This window comes from Sinohyriopsis cumingii, chromosome 5 (genome assembly GCF_028554795.1).
Source record: "Sinohyriopsis cumingii isolate HCF-2022 chromosome 5, ASM2855479v2, whole genome shotgun sequence".
Lineage (NCBI taxonomy): Eukaryota > Metazoa > Mollusca > Bivalvia > Unionida > Unionidae > Sinohyriopsis > Sinohyriopsis cumingii.
In genome coordinates this window covers 60,351,202-60,372,332 of record NC_142965.1, presented here as the reverse complement: position 1 = coordinate 60,372,332, position 21,131 = coordinate 60,351,202, and the positions used below count along the sequence as shown (strand labels likewise).

Below are 21,131 nucleotides of genomic sequence, written 5' to 3'. Positions count from 1 at the left end.
AACCATGTTTGTGCAAAGAGTACATTTCTTGTGTCAGACCAAAGAGGATTTAGTATGACCTATTCATGGATACTTTACAAGAGAACATTCGTGCTTTGCCTGTGGAGTTGAGAGAACGCATTTACCGAGAGCTGGTGAAAATACAAGTGAAACGTAAAGAACAATTGCATCCGATACGTCACCAGATCTTTAACCACTGGTACCTGAATGGTATAAGAGAACTGATTCGTCAGAAATTGTTTCAGTGGTCAGACCTTGTTCAATACTTCCAAGCCCCCGATGATCCACGTGTTGATCATTTTGGTTACTTCGAGATTCACCTACAGCAATACATTGAGGAAGACAAGGTAAAGGATTATCAACATATTTTACGTGGAATCTACTTAGAGGAAGAGGAAACTTCTAAACGAACTCTGAAGTTTCGGTTACAGTATGCAAGATTTAGATTCCCTACTGGAGAACGAAGATCTCTGGCTAGAAAGTACGTGTATTGTTTCCGAAACAAAGAGACTATAAAAACAGGCTGCCATGCCACGACTTATGTCACATGTTATCCAACAGATTCCGTGGAAGGAACTCAATGACCATATTCAAACCGTGGATCATTACCATCGATTATTACAAGAACTGTATCCATTCAATTTTGGACGACAAGTGGTGTGTGTCTTAGTGACTTGTTTTCTGGGATTTCGTTTACCAGCCGATTCTTTGTGGACTCTTTACGATCAGTACTTACCACCTCCATGGCCTTAAATGGTCACGAAAAACTCCTTTTGCTCAAAGCCTTGCGGTTTCATCTGGATACTTCTCGACCTCTACGGGAAAAAAAGATTCGTCAACTTTTAGCGACCCAAGACGTGTATGACGATGTGTGTGTAGCTTGTGACTTACATCCCCATTGGACAGATGTCCGTGCCTGGAAAGAATGGGATTTTGAGGCTTGGACCCAAGAAGTGGCCCAGTATGCACGAGAGTTGTTCAAGGAAAAAAGTTACTTTTCAACCCGTGTTAGTGACGGTGCCAGAAGAACCCGTCACCCAGGACAGGACTGTCGTGGACAGACCTGAAAGACCCTTTCGGGAGGACACTTGTGTGACCTTACCCCCTGTTGAACTGGTTAGAACATTACCCAAAAGATGTGATTGTTGTACAGACACTTGTGTTTATTCCACGTTCATCGTTATCATGTGCCTTTTATCCTTGTACTTAAGCCTTTGGCTTTTATGTATTTTTGTCTTTCGTATTCATGTTTGATAAAAAAACATTCAATAAACGTGTTCTGAAAAAGTATATAAACTCTTGTCTTGTTCGTTTTCGTGTCACAAGTGACATTTCTTACACCATGGCTACCTCTGCTGTCTCTACTCCCTCTTCCTCTACTGTCAAAGTCATCGACGAACACTTAGATCGTGCCAGTTGGGAGGCTTTGTATCTTCGCCATCCCTTTAACATGCTCATTGCTGGACCTAGCGGTTCAGGCAAAACCGAATTCGTCAAACGTTTGATCGAACATAAACATCATTTGATCGATCGGCCCCCTCAACGGATCGTGTGGTGTTACAAAGAGTGGCAATCGGCGTACAGTCTCTTGCGAGAAAGTCAAGGCGATTCCATCGTGTTTGTGGAAGGCATTCCTAAAGAAGACGACGGCATCGTCTCTGACTCCCGTCAAACCCATTTGGTCATTTTCGACGACATGTTAGGAGAAGACGAAGAAGAAATTAAATTGTGGTTCACGCGCAAAGGGCATCACCGTAATGCCAGTGTCATTTACATCACCCAAAATTTGTTTCAACAAAGTAAAGCCCATCGCACCATCAGTCTCAATGCGCATTACGTGGTCTTGTTTAAAAGCCCTCGAGATAAATCGCAAGTGCAAGTCTTAGCCAAACAGTTAGGAACGCCTTGGCTGACTCAGGCGTACGACGATGCCACTCAAACGCCACACGCCTATTTACTCGTCGATTTGAAACCTACGACCCCCGAGGATTTGCGATTTCGTACCCACTTGTTTCACCACTGGTGCCAAGACGGAGGGCCTGTCCTGTACACGTCTCCGTCCTCGACTTCATTTCACTCCCCATCAAAAAATCTATAAAAACCTCAGACCCTTTTTCGTCTGTCTCACACTCAGTGCGAACATGACGTCCCTTCAGTCGCATCTTCCCGTCAAATTGATTCGTGCCTTGTATGGCATCAGTCGAGAAAAAGATCCACAAACACGAGCCCGTGTCTTAGAAGCTAGTCTCAAAGAAGTCTTACGATGGTTTACGGTGACGGCACGTCAATTACTCCAAGGAATCATTCAGATTCCTCATCAAACCCAACGCTTTTTCGATCGAAACAAAGTCGCTTTGGTCCAACTGGCCGATCCCCGCATCGACACTCAAACCAAAAAACAAATCATTTTGAAACCTGGAGGGAGCGGTACTCTAGGAGGGGTCATCATTCGCTCACTCTTAAGATGGGATCCTAATGCCCCCAAAGTTATCCCCAAGACAAAAGTCCAACGAAGCCCCAAGAAGAAAAAGACCAGGTCCCCAAAGAGAAGAACTTCTCCAGTGGCGGGACCCTCCTCTTACCAGACACCACCCCGAAAAAAGAAAAGAAGCCCCCAGAAAAAGAAACAGAGAAAAAGTCCCCAGAAAAAGAAAAGTCCACAGAAGAAAACTAGTCGCAAGAGAGGCACTGCGGCCAGGACGCAACCTTACACTCGCAAACCACGACCTGCCACAGCAGTGACTGCGTCTCCAGCATCCTCACGTTCATCCACTTCTCCGTTAATGTCACCCAGAACTGAAGAGTACTTGGAGACGTTGATCACACCAAGAACATCTCCGTTGATGACCCCCAAAAGAACTTCCCCAGTGGCAGGACCCTCCAATTTAGTGGCAGTGGCTGCTGCTCACAAAGTACCTTCTCCCAAAATCAAAGTCCAAGAAAGATCGGGCATGTTACAAAGTTTACTGGATTTGTCCAAGCAAGAACTGGCTCGATTTAGTCCGTTGCGTACCCCTGCACGACGTGTCATGCCTGTCCTCAAACTGATAAAACGTAAAGACAATCAGTGGCGACGCGTTCCAGTATAAAAAAGGCCTGTGACCAAGTAGGGTATCAGTGTTCTTTTGGTGCTCCTAAAGACTCAAAGATGTCACCCTCCAGAAAACCCCAAGGAAAGAAAAGGAAAGGACTGCCACCACGTTTAGCCAAACATGGGGACCTGTTATCTGTCCTGTCCAAAGCTTCTTCACCCCTACGAAAAAAACTAATTCAAACGGCCTCCAAAGAGGTCATCGATACCGTGTGCGAATGTTGTTTGAACGTTTTGAAAGGCACGATCCCTTTGTCCAAACACCAGAAACAATGCTTAGGCAAACATCGTCACGTTCTTCGCCAAATGGTTCAAAAGAAAATTCCCATTCGTCAAAAAAAGAAGATGTTGGTCCAACGTGGAGGTATTTTGCCTCTCTTGTTAGGCCCCATACTGAAAGGAGTCTTGGGAACCATGTTGGGAGGACTGATGGGAGCAAGATAAAAAGGCCTTCGAAAGTCCCAAGATCTCAGAATCGACCCCTGACAACCCCATGGAAGGACGAAAACTAGCTTTAGTGCCTTACAAACGATGGATGGAATACCATCGGTGGCAAGAACAACGCACCCCGCATTTACCTCCCAATCCCCATTTGAGCGAGATGTCCCAGTTACAACACGAATTGCAATCCTTGATGGATCGCCAAGATTTGTCCGAAACAGAAAAATCGCAAAAGTACGGTCAACTCTTGCAACGACTGCAACTCTTTCACCAGAAAGCTTTAGACGAAACAGCTTTACCCACTCTAAAAGATTTTAAGACCTTGATGAAAAGTCCATCACCATCATCATCATTACCACCACTACCATCCCCAAGGGTCACCAGAGATGCTACCCCACAAAGACCTGAGGAAGAAGAGATGCGCGAAGTGTTTCAAACACCGACAGCAGCTCCCATTTCGAGTAAGATTGCAGCATCCTTGTTGACCCCGTCCCCCACACCCCAACGAGAAGAAATGAAAGCTTGGGTTAAAAAGATGATGTCCACACCTCCTTCGACAGAAGTGAAAAAGAAAGAAGGGAAACCAGAAGCGAAAAAAGAAAAGAAAACCAAAGCCATTCCATTGCCACCACCACCACCACTACCTTCGACTTCTACTCCCGTAGCCCATCGGACACGTAAATCCGTTTCCAAACCACCCTTTCGACCCACCCAAAGTAGCATCACCGAAGAGTGGGTGACTTATTAACACGCCAACACAAAATAAAAAATGGAAAAAGTCTTAGCCAGCATTTACTACGATCCCTCCCATCCTGCAGGTTACGCAGGAGTTCAAAAATTGTATCGTGCTGCCAAAACTCGACTGAAAAGTCTCCGTTTACCTCAAGTGCAACGATGGTTACAAGAACAAGCTACCTACACTTTACACAAACCCATTCGACGCAAGTTTGCCAGAAGTCGCACCCGAGTGGAAGGCATCGATCATCAATGGCAAGCCGATTTAGCCGATGTCTCTCATTTGGCCAGCTACAATCGTGGCTACAAATATTTGTTTTGTGTCATCGACGTCTTTTCCAAATTTGCTTGGGTCGTACCCTTGACTTCCAAATCGAGCAGCGAGTTAGTGCAAGCCCTGCAACGGGTGTTGAAACAAAGCGGTCGTCACCCTCTTCGATGGCAAACGGACAAAGGCACCGAATTTCTGAACCAAGCTTTCCAAAAAGAATTAAAGAAACGTGACATTCATTTTTTTACCACCGAGAATCCCGAAACCAAAGCCAGCATCGTGGAACGTTTTCAACGCACTTTGAAAGAACGCATGTGGAAATATTTTACGCATCACCACACTCTGAAGTACATCGACATCTTACCGCACCTGGTGCAAGCGTACAACCAATCTTACCATCGAAGCATCGGACGTGCCCCGCAAGACGTGACTCCCGACAACGAAGTGCTGGTGTTCGAGCGCCTGTTCGGTACGTCCCCGACGAGGGCTGTCCCCGAGAAAAGTGGAGAGTTGACCGTAGGAGATTGGGTGCGCATTGGCAAAACCAAACGCACTTTCGACAAAGGTTACTTACCTAACTGGACGACCGAATTGTTTCGCGTCACTGGACGAGTGCATGGCCGTCATCCTGCCGTCTATAAATTGGAAGACATGAACGGAGAAGTACTCAAAGGAACGTTTTATTTGCCCGAGTTACAACGTGTCACCAAAAAAGAAGACGACGTGTACGACATCGAAAGCATTCTCGAACGCAGAACCCGTAAAGTGGGCAAACGACGTGTCAAAGAAGTCAAAGTACGTTGGAAAGGATATCCACCCAGTTTCGATTCTTGGATCGACGCTTCGCAAGTCATCGACTATAAAAAGAAGAAGTGACCATCATGCCCTTTCACACAGCAGCAGACGCAACTACGTCAATCAGTCCTTCTTCCCCTAGTTCTTCTGTGCAAGATTTACAAAAACAACCCTTGTGGGTGTGGTGTGGAGAACGTGTGCCTAAAACGCAAATCGTCTTTTTCTGCCAAATCTTCGTGGTGTATTGTGTCATCGGGGCAGCCATTGCCAATTTGAGTTTGCAACAAGGAGACAAACAATTGTGGACCATTTTATTGAGCAGTTGCATCGGTTACCTGCTTCCCAATCCCTCCCTGAAATTCTCCTCGAACGGGAACGTTGTGTCCAGTGCCAGTCACCACTCCAACAACAACCACAATCAGAACCCCATTTTGGGCGGAGACACGCCTCTGACATCCATTAATAACCCCTCGGACAGCCACAGAACTCTGGAATTATGAGTCACCAAAACCAATTTTACTTAACCTTACCCAGTGACAGTTCCATGGAGGTGTTTCCCAAGAACACGTTGTGCTGTTACACGGCCAAATTACCTCAAGCCATCCCCTTAGATCACGAAGCCCATTGGGAAGTGGCTTTAGTAGAAATGATTCACCCTACACAAATCAAAAACATCACTGAAACTCAAAACTTTTTTGAGGTCGAAATCCTGAACCAACAATTACAAGAAGCCATGACTGACATCGGGTTTTCAGGGATCACAACAACATCCACCAGCAATCCAGCCTTCAAAATCTACACCGTGAAAATTCCACCAGGGTTTTATTTTAGTGGCCAACATTTGGTGGACACTATTGCGGACAGGTTCGAGTTCGCCTTTGCCAAAGCCCTGAACAGAACCAAAAAAAGTGTCACCCTGGAGTACCATAAAGTGGCTCGTCGCTTACTGATGAAATTTCAGGATACCCAAACGATGTCCATCAGTTTCAATCGTGACTTGTTTGATATTTTAGGTGGAGACACAAACATGGCTCCAAATTTTAATCCGAAGATCAACAGCAATACGGAATTTTACAAGTTTTTTAGATTCCCTATAGAACTGAATCAAGGACTGAATTTAATGTTCGTGTACTCCGATGTGGTGGAGTATAACGTGGTGGGACACACCTCTGTACCGTTACTGCGTGTCATTCCTTTCAAAGTGGATAATACCACGGTCAGTGACCAGGAAGGTGGAAACACTTACCACGTCCACCGCGAATTTGTCCATCCTCACTATTTGCCTGTCAGCAAGTCGTATTTGGACACGGTCAACATTGCTATAAAAGGAGATTTGGGACAAAATATTCCATTCACCAAAGGAAAAGTCACGGTGAAACTCCATTTTCGAAAACGGTTCTCTCACGACTCGTAAGTAAGTCATGTATCCAGTGTACCAAGGGGTTGCTCGACAGCGAGGACACGGTTTAGGAGACATGTTAAAATCGGCCTTTCGTTCGGTGGCCCCAGTGTTGAAACCGATGGTGACACGCGGATTGCACGCTTTGAAAGATGCGGCACTGACGCAAGGCAAAGAATTTCTCCAAAATGTCATCATTGACAAACAAAACCCTAAAGAAGCCTTCATGAGGGCAGGCAAAAATGTCTTGCTGCAAACGGGCAAAGACATTTTGGGCCGACGAGACACACCTATAAATGCCCTGCACGCTACCGAATCAGGCATTCAGCAAGGACAAGGCAGAAAAAGACGACGACGAAGAAAACACCCTTTCACCAGACTTCAAGCGAGAAAGGCCAAGAAAAGAAGAACCGTTCGAGACTTAGACGTTTTCGATTATTGAGAAAAGAGACAAAAAAATGATGCACCGAGAATCTTGCGCTTGTTCCAAGACGGAACTGGATCTGTTTGCCATGCCCCCCACCATGATGACGATGCAAGAATCCCAATGGGTGGAATTTCATCCCGTCTCCTCATTGACAGCCTCAGCTCCCATCGAGTTTGAAATCAAAGGACAGCCCGAAGATTACATCGATCTGAATAGCAGTTACTTGTACTTGAAAGTCAAAGTTGTCGATGAGGACAATTCGACCCTAGATGGCGATGAGGTAATAGCTCCCGTCAACAATTTCATGCATTCCTTGTTTAGCGGAGTGGACTTGTACTTGAACAACAAACTGGTCAGCAGCAGCATGGATACTTACCCTTATCGAGCGTACCTGGAAAATCTCTTGACGTACGGAATAGATACCAAGAACACTCATCTCAATGCCTGTGTGCTATGGGAAGCTGACGAAGCAGGCCAGTTTGAAGAATTCGAAATTGATACAAAGGATAAAACTAAATCAACAAATGATGGATTTATAGAACGAAGAAACAGAATCAAAAGTGGAGATAGTTTAGAACTGATGGATCGTTTGCATTTGGACATGTGGTTGCAAGAGAAGTATTTGCTGAACGGGGTGAATGTCCGCCTGAGACTGAATCGTAGCAGTACCGCTTTCCATTTGATAGGTAAAACTGCTTGCAAAACTGTCATCGAGGAAGCCAGGCTCTACGTACGACGCGTAGAAGTGTTACCTAAAGTGGGTAACGACATCAGTCAGACGTTGAGCAGAACGACCGCTAAGTATCCGATCCGACGCGTGGAAGTGAAAACCTTCACCATTCCCAAGGGACAACGATCCATGATCGAAGATCATTTGTTTCAAGGACAGCTACCCAAACGTTTGATCGTTGGTATCGTCGAAAATACAGCCTTCAACGGAGATTTGGGTAAAAATCCTTTCAACTTTCAACACTTTGGCGTGTCCAAGATCGAAGTCAGTCGCGATGGCAAGACCTTGTGTACCCGACCTTTCGAACCTGACTTTGAGAAGAAGAATTACTTGAGATCGTACTTGTCCCTGTACGAAGCCACCGGCCAGTTAGGAACCAACACCAGTCACGGTATTACGTACGAGGATTACGCAGGAGGCTATGCTTTGTGGGCTTTCGATTTCACTCCTGACCAAGGCAGCGACGAGGGACATTTCCACCCTATAAAATCCGGCCAGATTCGTGTGGAAATTCAGTTTAAAGACCGAATCCCTGATGAAACGGTGAACGTCATTCTGTATGCAGAATTCGACAATACCATAGAAATCAACAGTTTGAGAGAAGTCATTCTGGATTACTAGAAACCATGGAAGACTGTTATCCCTCTTTACAAAGTGGAGAAACTTTGGACATGAAATGTGAGGAGACTGTGGAAGAAGAAGTGATCATGATGAAGTCAAGATGGCCAGAACAAGAAGCCCATTTAGTCTCCTGTTTTGCCAAACACTTGGTCGACAAAATGACGGAATTGATCAAGAAAAATTGTTATGGATGTCAAAACGATCATCCCAGTCAAATTCAACACGATAAATGCCTGATGTTGAGCCAAGAAGAAAAATTGGACGAGTATCTGGACGAAGCTTGGAGTCTCATCTCGAACAAAGACGTGTTGCACCAGTGGTATAAAGACTTGCGTGAACATTCTTGTCCACCATTAACCACTCAAGAGATCCATCGTATCGAAGCTCTCCTAAATCAGAGTGAGGAAACAGAACGAATCACCGTTTATTCGTCAGACATTTTCAAGCAAAAAGTCAGGATCGAATTGATGACTTATTATTACCTGTGAAGAAGAAGAAGAAAAAACACAAATCAATGGATACCTGGGAACTTTATTACCTTTTGAACCACAGTTCGTATACGGCTTCTTGGAATCCTGTCGTCTGTGCTAAAGATGAACTCCCTCATCGCAAACCTAAAGACCATCAAGCTTACGTGATCAACACGGACGACAGTCATCTCCCAGGAACCCACTGGGTAGCCGTCTACTTTCCTCAAGAAGGATGTGTGGAATATTTCGATTCGTACGGATTGCCCCCTTTGGAAGACGATATCATCGACTTTATGAGAAGAAATGCTCAAACCACCCGATTCAATAATGTGAAATTACAAGGCACAGATTCCTTGGTGTGTGGACAGTACTGCGTGTATTTTCTGCATCATCGCAGCCTGGGCTATTCCTTAGAACATTTAGTGACTCATTTCGATCCTCGTTCTTCTGCTAGAAACGATGTGAAAGTAGATCGATGGTTTTGTGACCATTATGCTTATCTTTTGTCTCAAGCTAGGAAACGTAGTGTCCATCAATGGCCTAATGATTTCCAACAGTGGAAATCACAATTTCATTCACAACGTTGTCAGCCCTGTTTAAAGTAGATTGTTATTTGAGAAAAAAATGTTGGTGATTTGAAAAAAATTTGTTTGATGTTATAGTGTTGGATTATTGTTAAAAATGTTGTTGTTTAGTGTTAAGTGATTTTTGAATAAAAAATGTTGTGTTTTGAAAAAAATGCCTTTGTCTTTTGTTTAGCTATAAGAATGTTGGATTGATGCTCTTTCATTTCTTACTATCCCTCTCATGAACGTTGCGGCTCGAAAACCGTGTGGGGATGTTTTCCTTCACGTCCGCGCTTTCACTTTAAGAACCGGTTTGTTCCCAGTCTAACCATCCATTGTCGACTCATCCTCCTACGAAGATGTGCTCCAAACTAGCTAAGCTCAACGAAGCCTACGTGAATTTGCATAGGGTCAGACACAGTCTGATACCGAAGCCAGAAGAAATAGAAAATGTGAGAATGTTAAAAATCACTGAAGACCTAATAGAAGAGCTCTTCAGAGAAGAAGTGAACAGGGAAAAAGAAGAATGGACAGAGAAGTACAGACTTCAGAGACAGCAGCAACAACAGCAACAAGAACAACAACAGCAGCAGCAACCTGAAGCTGACAGAGGCTTTGTCGATTGCCGTATCGACACCAAAGAGTTCTTCTTCTCTTTCCGAAGAAGCAGACCTATTGCCAGAAAGTCTATAATCAGAGGACATCGCATTCTTAGAAACTAAAAAAGAATGCCATAGCAAAACAAAAAACAGCCCTTTTCAGGGCTACCCAATACTCTAGAAAAGAAATAACTATTAATTTGCCAATGCGTATAGGTAGAGTAGTGTGAAAATAAACACTAACTCTTTATTAATAGTGGAAGTGTATGTGTTGGTGTGTTTGTGTTGGTAAGAGCTCAAGTAAGTTGGTGGAGATAGTAGATTAAAATGATATCTTTTCTTAGTGTTTGGGGTGTATATTAGGGGTTAGATTGGATTGAAGTGATTTATAAAAAATTTTTAAAATAGTGATGGGTAGCATAAAAAGTGAGTGAGTGTTTCTTTTAGGTCCGCGCGTTGTTGTTGATTTTGGTCATGATCTAGGTAAGATGAATTTTATGTTATTAGGGGGATGTTTTCCATCACGTCCGCGCTTTCAGTATAAATTAAAAACTAATCGTCAGTTGGGCCCATCGTCGACCTGTTAACAGCAAGACAATGAATACAAGGATTGTGAAGCTGCTAGAACTCCAGATGCACCTGGAATATGCCAGGCGCATAGTAAACGAACTGTCCGCGGAGGCTATAGTAGAAGAAGCAAAAATAAAGAAGGAAGAGGAGGAGAGAAGAGAGAGGGAAGAAGAGGAAAAGAAAATAGGAGAGAGGATGACTTATAAGATACAAGAGACAGAGGATTGGGGTGCTGAAGCAAATCATCCCGCCTCTGCACTCCCCAGAAGAAAGGTGAAAGAAGACTGGGGAAGAAGATGTGTGTGTGGCGCCAGACCTGGAAGGTGCAACCATTAGATAGGTGCATCTGGAGTTGAAAAAAACAGCCCTTTTCAGGGCTACCCAATACTCTAGAAAAGAAATAACGATCCATTTGCCAATGTGAGTAAGTAGAGTAGTGTGAATATAAACACTAACTCTTTTTAAAAAATGTGAGGGTATGTGTTTGTGTGTTTGTGTTTGTACCCGCTCACGTACGATTGTGAGGATAGTAGATTATGGATTTGTTTATTGTTTCTTAGCGTATGTGTTTGTGTGTTTGTGTTTGTAAGAGCTCAGGTATGTTTCTGTGAATAGTAGATTATAGGTTTTTTAGTGTTTCTTAGCGCATGTGAAGAGTATAGTTGGGGTTATATTATATGAAATGAAAAAGTAGGGGATGTTTTCCTTCACGTACGCGCGTTATTGGGTCATGATCTAGGTAAGATCCATTTTATGTTTTTTAGGGGGATGTTTTCCATCACGTCCGCGCTTTTTGTATAAGAACCCACAGTTTTCGTGGTTCAAACCATTCTGCAAAGAATAAAAAAAGAAGATGGCTTCAAACCACCTTAACAAAATGGAAAAATTGCAAAACGTCATGGACAATTTAGGAATGTTTGAGCAAATGTTGGTTAACCTAAACGAGGATCACTACTCATATAGTCCCCATAGAGTGAAGATGGAGATAAACAATTTACGAAAAATGAAGGTAATCATCAGTGATCTGTTGAAAGAAATAAAGGAGGAAAAGGAGGATGAAGAGGAAAGGATAAGGATGAGAGAATGGAACGAAAAAATTGAAAAAGAAGAAGAAAATGAAAAGAGGAAGAAAGAAGAGGAGGAAGAGAAGAAGAAAGAAGAGGAGGAGGAGAAGAAAAAAAAGAAAGAGAAGAAGAGTGTAGGAGATAAAATAAGAAGTTGGTGGAGGAAAAGAAGAAATTAGAAGAAGAAGAAGAAGAAGAAGAAGAAAACCCAAAGGCCCTTTTCAGGGCCAGCCATATTTCTCGAAAAGAGATAGTCTTTGAATTGCCTACCCCTTTTTTTAAAAAAAATTTTAAAAAATCCCATGTTAAATTCCCCTTGTCCGTAGATTGTCCCACGATTTATTCCCATGTTAAATTCCCCTTGTCCGTAGATTGTCCCACGATTTATTCCCATGTTAAATTCCCCTTGTCCGTAGATTGTCCCACGATTTTTCGCCATGTTAAATTCCCCTTGTCCGTAGATTGTCCCAAGGGGTTCTGTAATGCTAATTCCCATTGTCCGTAGGGTATCCCTTATTACTACTATAGTTAGAACCATTCACTTTTCGTATGTGTGTGTGTGTGTGTGTGTGTGTGTGTGTGTGTGTTTGTGTGTGTGTGTGTGTGTGTGTGTGTGTGTGTACCGGTGGGGATTGGGAGAAATTTTGCAATAAAGTCATGTTTGTATTTTCCATTCCTATGTTTCTCTTTTGGTCACTTTGTCTGCTGCCAGACCAACCAACAGAGAGAGTTTCAGAGATTTTAAAGATTTAAAAATATTTTTTAATGAAACTTATTAGAGTTTTTCTATTAAAAAAAATAGAATCATATTGATTACAGTATGTGTGTGCCTCCTAACTATGTGTGGACTGGCTATACCAAGTTTGTTTTGTGAACACCATAGAAAAATCGCGTGGAAAAGTGCAAAACAAACCATTACGACGACCAAGACTTTTTTAAGCTTAATTGGTGGAAGATTATTTTCAAGGGTTTCGTCAAACCCAAGTGTTTTTATTTCCCATTACCTTTCATCTGCCCCGTGCTTGTCTTTGGTATGAATAATTTACTAAGATATGTGTATTACATACATGCATTATTAATTTCTGTGCGAATAGAAAAGGTGGCGACAGATGAAAAAAATGATTGCTTTTCGCCAAAAGCTTTTTAAAAAATTCACCACCTCTACAAATTCTGAAAATAACCACACAAGTGTTTGTCCTGAATAAAACAACTATTTCAGCGTAAAACATCAAATATTTACATTTTTTTTATTAAAAAAAAACAACCTGTTTTCGTCCTTGCCGGGCTCGTGTTATTTAAGATTTTTGTTCGTCTCAGGCTAAGATCTCGCCAGAAACGCCTGGAACCTCGCTCTTGATAACAATTCAGTATAAATCCCCTGAGGGTAGTGATCATGAACGAATCACAGTGAATCATGCAATTTTACGTCATTGCTACGCACGCTATCTTTGTTGCGTCCATAAATTTGTCAGTGAAGTTAGCCTAGATGTCTCTCTTAATGGTCAAAATAATTATATTTCATGGTTACTTTGGTTTGTACGATCTTGGTTTTCAATATTCTGAATATTTTGCTTTGTGCGGACTGATATTTTATGCTTGGTGCTCTTAAACAAATACCCCAGTAGTCAAAATAAAGTCTGCAGTCATTGTTATAAGTTGCTGTTGAGGAAACAGAGACTCGTGAAACTGTTTTTATTTGACTCTTTCTACAAACTAAGAATTAAGTCGGATACCAAACGTCATTTGTGTTATTCTGGACATATCTTCTTATCACTGCATGTAAACGGTCAAATAAAACTGTTTGTGTCAGCATATGATGGTTTGCAACAATGAAACTTTTAATAGCATTCTCTCTCTCTCTCTCTCTCTCTCTCTCTCAATACTTTCGTTGAGAATGTAGTTTCGTATGTTACCCCTCCCCCAAAAAAGAACTATTCTAGTTATTTCTTTAAATATGCAAGTGGGCAATGTATAACAAAAACAAGGCGATGCCAAGTTATATATTACTGAGAAAATATGCGTGACTCAGAATGTGACTGAATTCATTCATTCAGAAAGTCAAGTCCTTTATTTAGTCAGTCATCTTGTTTATTCATTTAGGCAGTTCCTTGTTAACGAATGAACAAAGCAAAAAACGGAGAGTATAGTTATTAACAGCATAGAAACACAGAATGAACTACCTCGTTAAACTAGATGAACAGTCAGATGTCAGATGTACACCTTTATGAAATATACAAAGAGTCATATAATCTAGATGGTCAACATAAACGACCAAATAATCAGCAATCTGCATTTTTCACTCAGTAAGATATATAATCACAAATAAAAACCCCACAGGTATGGCTAACCAAGTGATGCATACAATTATTTGCACCACTGGATTTCTTTAAGGTTTTCAGATATTTCTTATTTACGGACAATATCTGCCATGTACCCAGACTGTTAGAAGCGCCAAGTCCTATACAGAAAAGAAGAAAATATTTGAAAACAATTTTAGAGCAATAAAATATATTTGATGTTAAAATGTGTTATTTTACTTCTTCTCATGCCAAGTCAGACTGTTGTAAATCACGTTCGGGTCGATCCGTGGTTGCTTCCGTGTCATTCATCTACACACGTTCGGGTCGATCCGTGTTTGCTTCCGTGTCATTCATCTACACACGTTCGGGTCGATCCGTGTTTGCTTCTGTGTCATTCATCTACACACGTTCGGGTCGATCCGTGTTTGCGTCCGTGTCATTCATCTACACACGTTCGGGTCGATCCGTGTTTGCGTCCGTGTCATTCATCTACACACGTTCGGGTCGATCCGTGGTTGCTTCCGTGTCATTCATCTACACACGTTCGGGTCGATCCGTGGTTGCTTCCGTGTCATTCATCTGCACACGTTCGGGTCGATCCGTGTTTGCTTCCGTGTCATTCATCTACACACGTTCGGGTCGATCCGTGGTTGCTTCCGTGTCATTCATCTACACACGTTCGGGTCGATCCGTGTTTGCTTCCATGTCATTCATCTACACACGTTCGGGTCGATCCGTGGTTGCTTCCGTGTCATTCATCTACACACGTTCGGGTCGATCCGTGGTTGCTTCCGTGTCATTCATTTACACACGTTCGGGTCGATCCGTGGTTGCTGCTGTGTCATTCATCTACACACGTTCGGGTCGATCCGTGGTTGCTTCCGTGTCATTCATCTACACACGTTCGGGTCTATCCGTGGTTGCTTCCGTGTCATTCATCTACACAATGGAAGTATATCAAATCAACAGAGACAAGTGTTTCAAAATAATCATGGCGTTGGTTGTCTTAAAAGGCTAAAGTAACTGATGCAAGCGAGAAAAAAGTAGACATGCAAAATTTTTGCTTTCTAAGAGGACCTAATTTGCCTATATTAAGAACACACACAGACACACACACACATACACAGAGACACACACAGACACAGACACACACACACACACACACATACATATATATATATATATATATATATATATATATATATATATATATATATATATATATATATATATATATATATATATATATATATATATATATATGAAAGGCTATTGTAACATGTATTACCAGATGTTTATTTTTCTGGAGAATGTAAGAAGTAATCATTATTGAACAAACGTACAACGAGTATGTATGCCTTTGATGTAATACAAATACATATTTTACTGTAAGCACATAGCTCAACATTTTATCTAGCTCTTCACAACATGTTCCATCTGTCATTCTTTGCATTATCTATGATCAATGACCACTGACGAACAGGTTATTACTGTTTCTCTGCGTATTATGGCCACCAGCCAGTTTTGGTTGAAAGCTTAGCATTTTCGCTCCGACATTTTTCTGCTTTGGGGTAGGAACGGGCATTTTTCATACACATCAGAACTTTATTCCTAACAGCAATATATTGGAAGACGGATTGAAAACATGTCATGCAATGTCGTCCAATAATCGCCGACTTTTGAAGTTAATTTTGTTTTCTTGACGTACTTCGTTCACACGAGTATTTCGTTGCTACACAGTAAACAAACGATCTAACTGGTGGCGATTCCCACAAGCACTTATTTTGCACTTTCAGATTATTTCATTGACGGTAATAAGTAATTAAGAATGTACAGTTAGTTGACTTTAATCTATGTAAAACTGGTTGAGTTTTTGTCGTAAAAAAATGTGAAGAAAAAAAAGCTTCTTTTACTAATTATTTTTTCCAGAATAGCTGTATTTAACAGAATGATTGAAATACTTAAATTTTTATTATTTGTAGCATTGCAGTATTAGAGTATTTTAGTCGCGAGTTGGCACAATATGCATACAATGAGCCACTGCGGTTACTCAGGACACGATGGGTACCGGTGAGTGCGGGGATACGTGCTCTTAGATAAAAAGAGTGATTATTATTAGTAGTAGTAGTAGTCGTCGTAGTAGTTGTTGTTGTAGAAGCAGCAGCAGCTGTAGTAGTAGTAGTAGTAGTAGTAGTACTGTGTAGTAGTATTAGTAGTAGTAGTAGTGCTAATGAGATTGTAAAATAATGAAGCAAAGGCAAATATTGTTAATTATACCGTTAGGTGATAGGTATTTGACGAGACATCTGTTCTTTCAGAATTTGTCAAAGAGCACATAATTAACAGACTACATAAACTTTTTTTTGTACTAGAAACATAATTAATTATTCAATCTGAATCGAAGTCAACAAATCCAAATATTCTGCATTTCAACCTGCCACAAACTTGGCTAATAATACAAGAGCCAACAAAGTTTGTGGTCCATTAAGGAGAGTGACATATTAGCTGGAAGCTTTCCAGGTTCTTTTCTAGTATAATACACTTCTGCTAAATTATGAATTGTCAAAATATTTAATAATTTGAAAATTTGAAAACACAGGAAAGAAAAAAAAATTGCCATAGGTATAGAAAACATGTTTTGCCTCCTTCTAAAACTGCCAATGCATACAGTACAATCTTAATCATTATTTACTTGTTTTTGAAAATGTAGTACTCTCTCTCTCTCTCTCTCTCTCTCTGTTACCCAAGTCGAATTGTTTTAATCTGCGCGTCATGAATAAAATATTAACCTCTGTGTATGATGTAGCTTGTTAAAATAAAATTACACGTACAACATTAATCATATATTTCTTTCAAACAACAATTTAAAGTCCATGTATGTATATATTGGTATTATTGAATGTGGTGTATATGAAATGGTGGATCTATATATTCTCTGTTATATAACGTCCTAACTGCCCGTCTCAGGTGACGTCACCGTTTCTATTTCTATGTATATTTTTACCACATAAATGTAGCAAGCATACTATTTTCGCGAGTTTCGCTCGCTGAGTCCTCTAAAATTGTGTTATTTACAGTATAATTAATTCCTCGATTATACAAAGAAAATCATTGTATTTCAGTTCCTGTGTGCGTTCTTCCAGACTACTGTAACGCTAGTAATATGAATCAAAGCACTATAAGGGTTTAATTCAGAGTGTCACTGCACCGCCAGAAATGCAAGCTATAAAGATAGTGTATATTGGAGGTCGGGTAAAACCCATTAGAATAAATGTTTATTATTTATAAATACATAAATACAGAAACGTATGTATTACGTACAATATTTCAATACCTAAATAAAATGAAAACGAAAAACTTTAACTATTCAAAACCAACTCCTTTGAATGAAAAACACTGATACCTATCTATTCATTACATGTAGCTCCAGGCGGTTATCATTTCAACTCTATTTTCTGGAAAGTTGCTTACCTCGAAAAGAAACACACACACACATACGCATGCACGCACGCAGACACACATACATACATACATGCATGCATGCATGCATCATTGCATGCATGCATGCATGCATGCATGCATACATACATACATACATACACACATACACACATATACATATACATGCATGCATACATACATACATACATACATACACACACACACACACATACATACATACATACATACATACATACATACATACATACATACATACATACATACATACATACATACATACATACAATAGATTTTCCTTATCATTCTTGATGGAAAATAAGAATGCCGAGACGGTTATGAAATGAAACAAAAATCACACGGGTCAATAAGCTTTTTTTTTTCGTTGAAGCACTGTAAAAGATGTTCCATCTATGGAAGTAAACTCTTTCTTCTTTAAAAATATGATTTGGTAAATTCTTGACAAATTTGTTTTCTCTTTATTCAGATCTGACATAATGGATTTTATGGACAGTCTCTTGCCAGAAAAATGGGAACCTTCAGAAGTCAGCAAGAAGGAGGGTTAGTAATTTTATATTTTAACACTTTAATGGTTGCGTACTATAATAACACGCATAATAAGTACTGGACGGGGAGCATTATTCAATCAAAGTAAATTTCAAATGAACACCAATGAAAATCAATTTGTCAAAGTCCTGGATAATTCGTATATTGTAACCCCAAACATGGAAATAATAGTCGTTATAATTTGCCATACTAATATTCATTTGTGCTTTCTCCTGTAATTATTATTGCCAGTTTTAAGATGTCGCTAGCTATACTTTTGTTTCTGTATTTGTGAGCATTCACTGCATTTCTACAATATTCCTACATCTTGAATAATTTTAACCCGTCTTTTTCCATTCGAAATTCAATTTTTATTTCATGACAATTAATATAATTCGCATGAGCTATTGGTGCTAAAAGATAATTTATTTGGTTGCTACGTAACATAATGCAATTTATTCATTTATGTGGATACTCGTTAGCTGAAATATGTCTTTAAACGGCCGCTTTACAATAGCAATTACGATATAACAAACAGTCCATAAAATACCATATTTAACCGTGTGTATTGCCGATCACTGTTTGAATATATAGACCCAGATATGCTGCACCACAATGCATTGTTGATACACCTTTTTAGCTTTTAATCATGTAGGGATAGCTGCTCCAGCATTATAAAAATAAAATGAAACCCTTTTATAGTATTGCAGTTTCTAAATAACTCAATCTATCAAAACCAGCTATCGATTAAAGCCACCAAAGGCGGAATGCTTGTTTTCTAAAAAAAGAAAATAAATTTGTTGTTCATTCTGACGAAAATGTTTTTGGTAGATATTCAGAGGAAATTAATGAAGTCATTGGTTTAAAATTTAAATATCCAATAACTCGGACAATTTTTTTTATCCCCTCCCCTTCAAGCTTTTGAATTTATAATATAACACTAACATACTTCTAAATAATTGTATGATTTGCATGTAAACATTAGATCATCTGATATACGATAGACTTTTCTCGCACTTTACGTACTCATTCGAAAGAAACGCGAAGGGGGTAAAGAGATTTCATAAACGAATACAGTGGCACTAGCTTGTCGTAAAGTTTTGCCTGCTTTACAATCACCCTCTTCCTCTCTTAATCTTTTTTGTTGTTGTTGTTGTTGTTTGCATTTCTGTTTCTTCTTCTGCTTCTTCTTCTTCTTCTTCTTATGATTTTGATATGTATATGTCTAAAGCAATTGCAACGTTTCCTAACGTACATAATTCTAACTATTATATATACTTATTTTGTATTTGTAGGATTTAAAGAATACCGCGTGATGAGAAACCACAAGCAAACAGGCCCAAACGCTTTCACGTACCTGGTTGCGGAAGAAGATGGTGATCCGATTCCCGTTGAGATTCAAGGTTGTGCTAAAAATAAGGACCCTTTAAAAAACATACTCTGTCTTGAGCTTAAACTTGACGCGGACAGAAAGCAAGTAATTGGGATTGATCTCGAGGGCGACTGTGTTCAAATGAAGGCTTAATTTTTTAAATTATTTATACGGTATAATTCATTTTGTCATCGACGAAACATTGGGCGCCCTTTATGACAGCATTTTGTGATTATTTTCCTATCTGCGTGTTTATATTTTTTTACCTCTTGTGATGACCTGTGCTGTGTGAATGATTTTAACGATACTGATTTTTTGTGGTTTTACCCCATATAATTTGTAATGAATCAGCCTTTTTAAAACAAACTATTCGAACAACTTCTACAAACCTGTAAGACCGCAAAGAAGGAAAACTAATCTGTTATGAGGCTTTCCTTTTATTATTTCATTTGAAGTTCATGGCATTTTGATTGTACAAGTGGTACCATTTTATGAACTTTATTGTTCGCTGTCCAGAATAAAAAGGTGCGTTGTTTTTGCCGCGATGGAAACTGAACAATAGAGAGAAACCCCTGGTCTATCGCTAGGCAACGAATAACCATTGCATTTTCCTGTACTGTACATTGAACCCAAGACCATAGGAAAGCAACATTTGTGTGTTACCGCCGCACTGTTGGGACCTAGAACCAATACCTTCCTTTCTGTGAGCCGTAACTGACATAAAGTGTCAGAAAGTTCGTGCTCTTGGATTAATTCAAGCACAAAACCCATGCGGTATCAACACTTAAACAGAATTGTAACGTATATATTCACATGCATATCCATACCAACTTCAAACAACATAAAGCACACTCAAGTCGTATTCTACACTGTTTGTTCTACCGATTAGGCCTATCCACGTGTACAGAACCGGCTCTGTCAGTTTATAATGCTCCGGAAGATCAAGGTCAATGCGTTTGCATTTAGACCCGACGTAGATACAAGCACTTGGAGTAATGTTCATACAGTTGATGATAATACAATGTATCAAAACTTCTCTATTGGATATTTAAATTTTCATTGATATGTGCAACACATTTTAAATAAAATCTGGCTTCTAAAAGGACTTAGGAATTACCTTTTTTATTCCTTAATATCTATCATGAAAAAAGGGAGTGTACGTACAGATATTCTTCTACAACCCAAAATGAATTTTAACAGCATTGTGCTTTACCGATTGACGTTTGGACGTTTTTCTAAGGCACGCGTTTGTATATATCTAACTATCTATATGTATGTATGTATGTATGTATGTATGTATGTATGTATGTATGTATGTATGTATGTATGTTTATCTGCGTATACATCAGTATTTGTATGTTTTCTGAATGTAGACCTATATGCAATGTATGTATGTATGTATGTAAAACTACTGACTAACTGATTATCACTACTTTATACGAAACTACATTCAGTCTTTTCAGATTAATCAGTAATGAAAGAAAACGTACGATAACATTATTCATTATTCATTATGCAAACATCAATCATGACAGTACAAATAAATAGATAAAACGCTTGGCATTTGAACCCCGGGTATTGTTCGATTCTCAATTCCATTTATGTTTTTAAATATGTGCAAGCACAGAAGGTACCAGACCATATGTATCATATTTAATTGCATTTAGAACATTTA

General features: G+C 40.0%; 1 protein-coding gene across 2 annotated transcripts in view; it reads left to right on the top strand.

The window, feature by feature from the left end:
* LOC149799263 (uncharacterized) overlaps positions 1–20,561 on the top strand; it is a 75,417-nt gene extending 54,856 nt beyond the window's left edge. For both annotated transcript variants that reach the window (XM_089958571.1, XM_089958572.1), the window contains exons 2-3: positions 18,026–18,099; positions 19,380–20,561. In XM_089958571.1, the coding sequence (XP_089814697.1) occupies positions 18,036–18,099; positions 19,380–19,609 (294 nt within the window). In that variant the 5' untranslated portion in view covers positions 18,026–18,035 and the 3' untranslated portion in view covers positions 19,610–20,561. The remainder of the gene's footprint in view (positions 1–18,025; positions 18,100–19,379) is intronic.
* Positions 20,562–21,131: the final 570 nt, after the last annotated feature.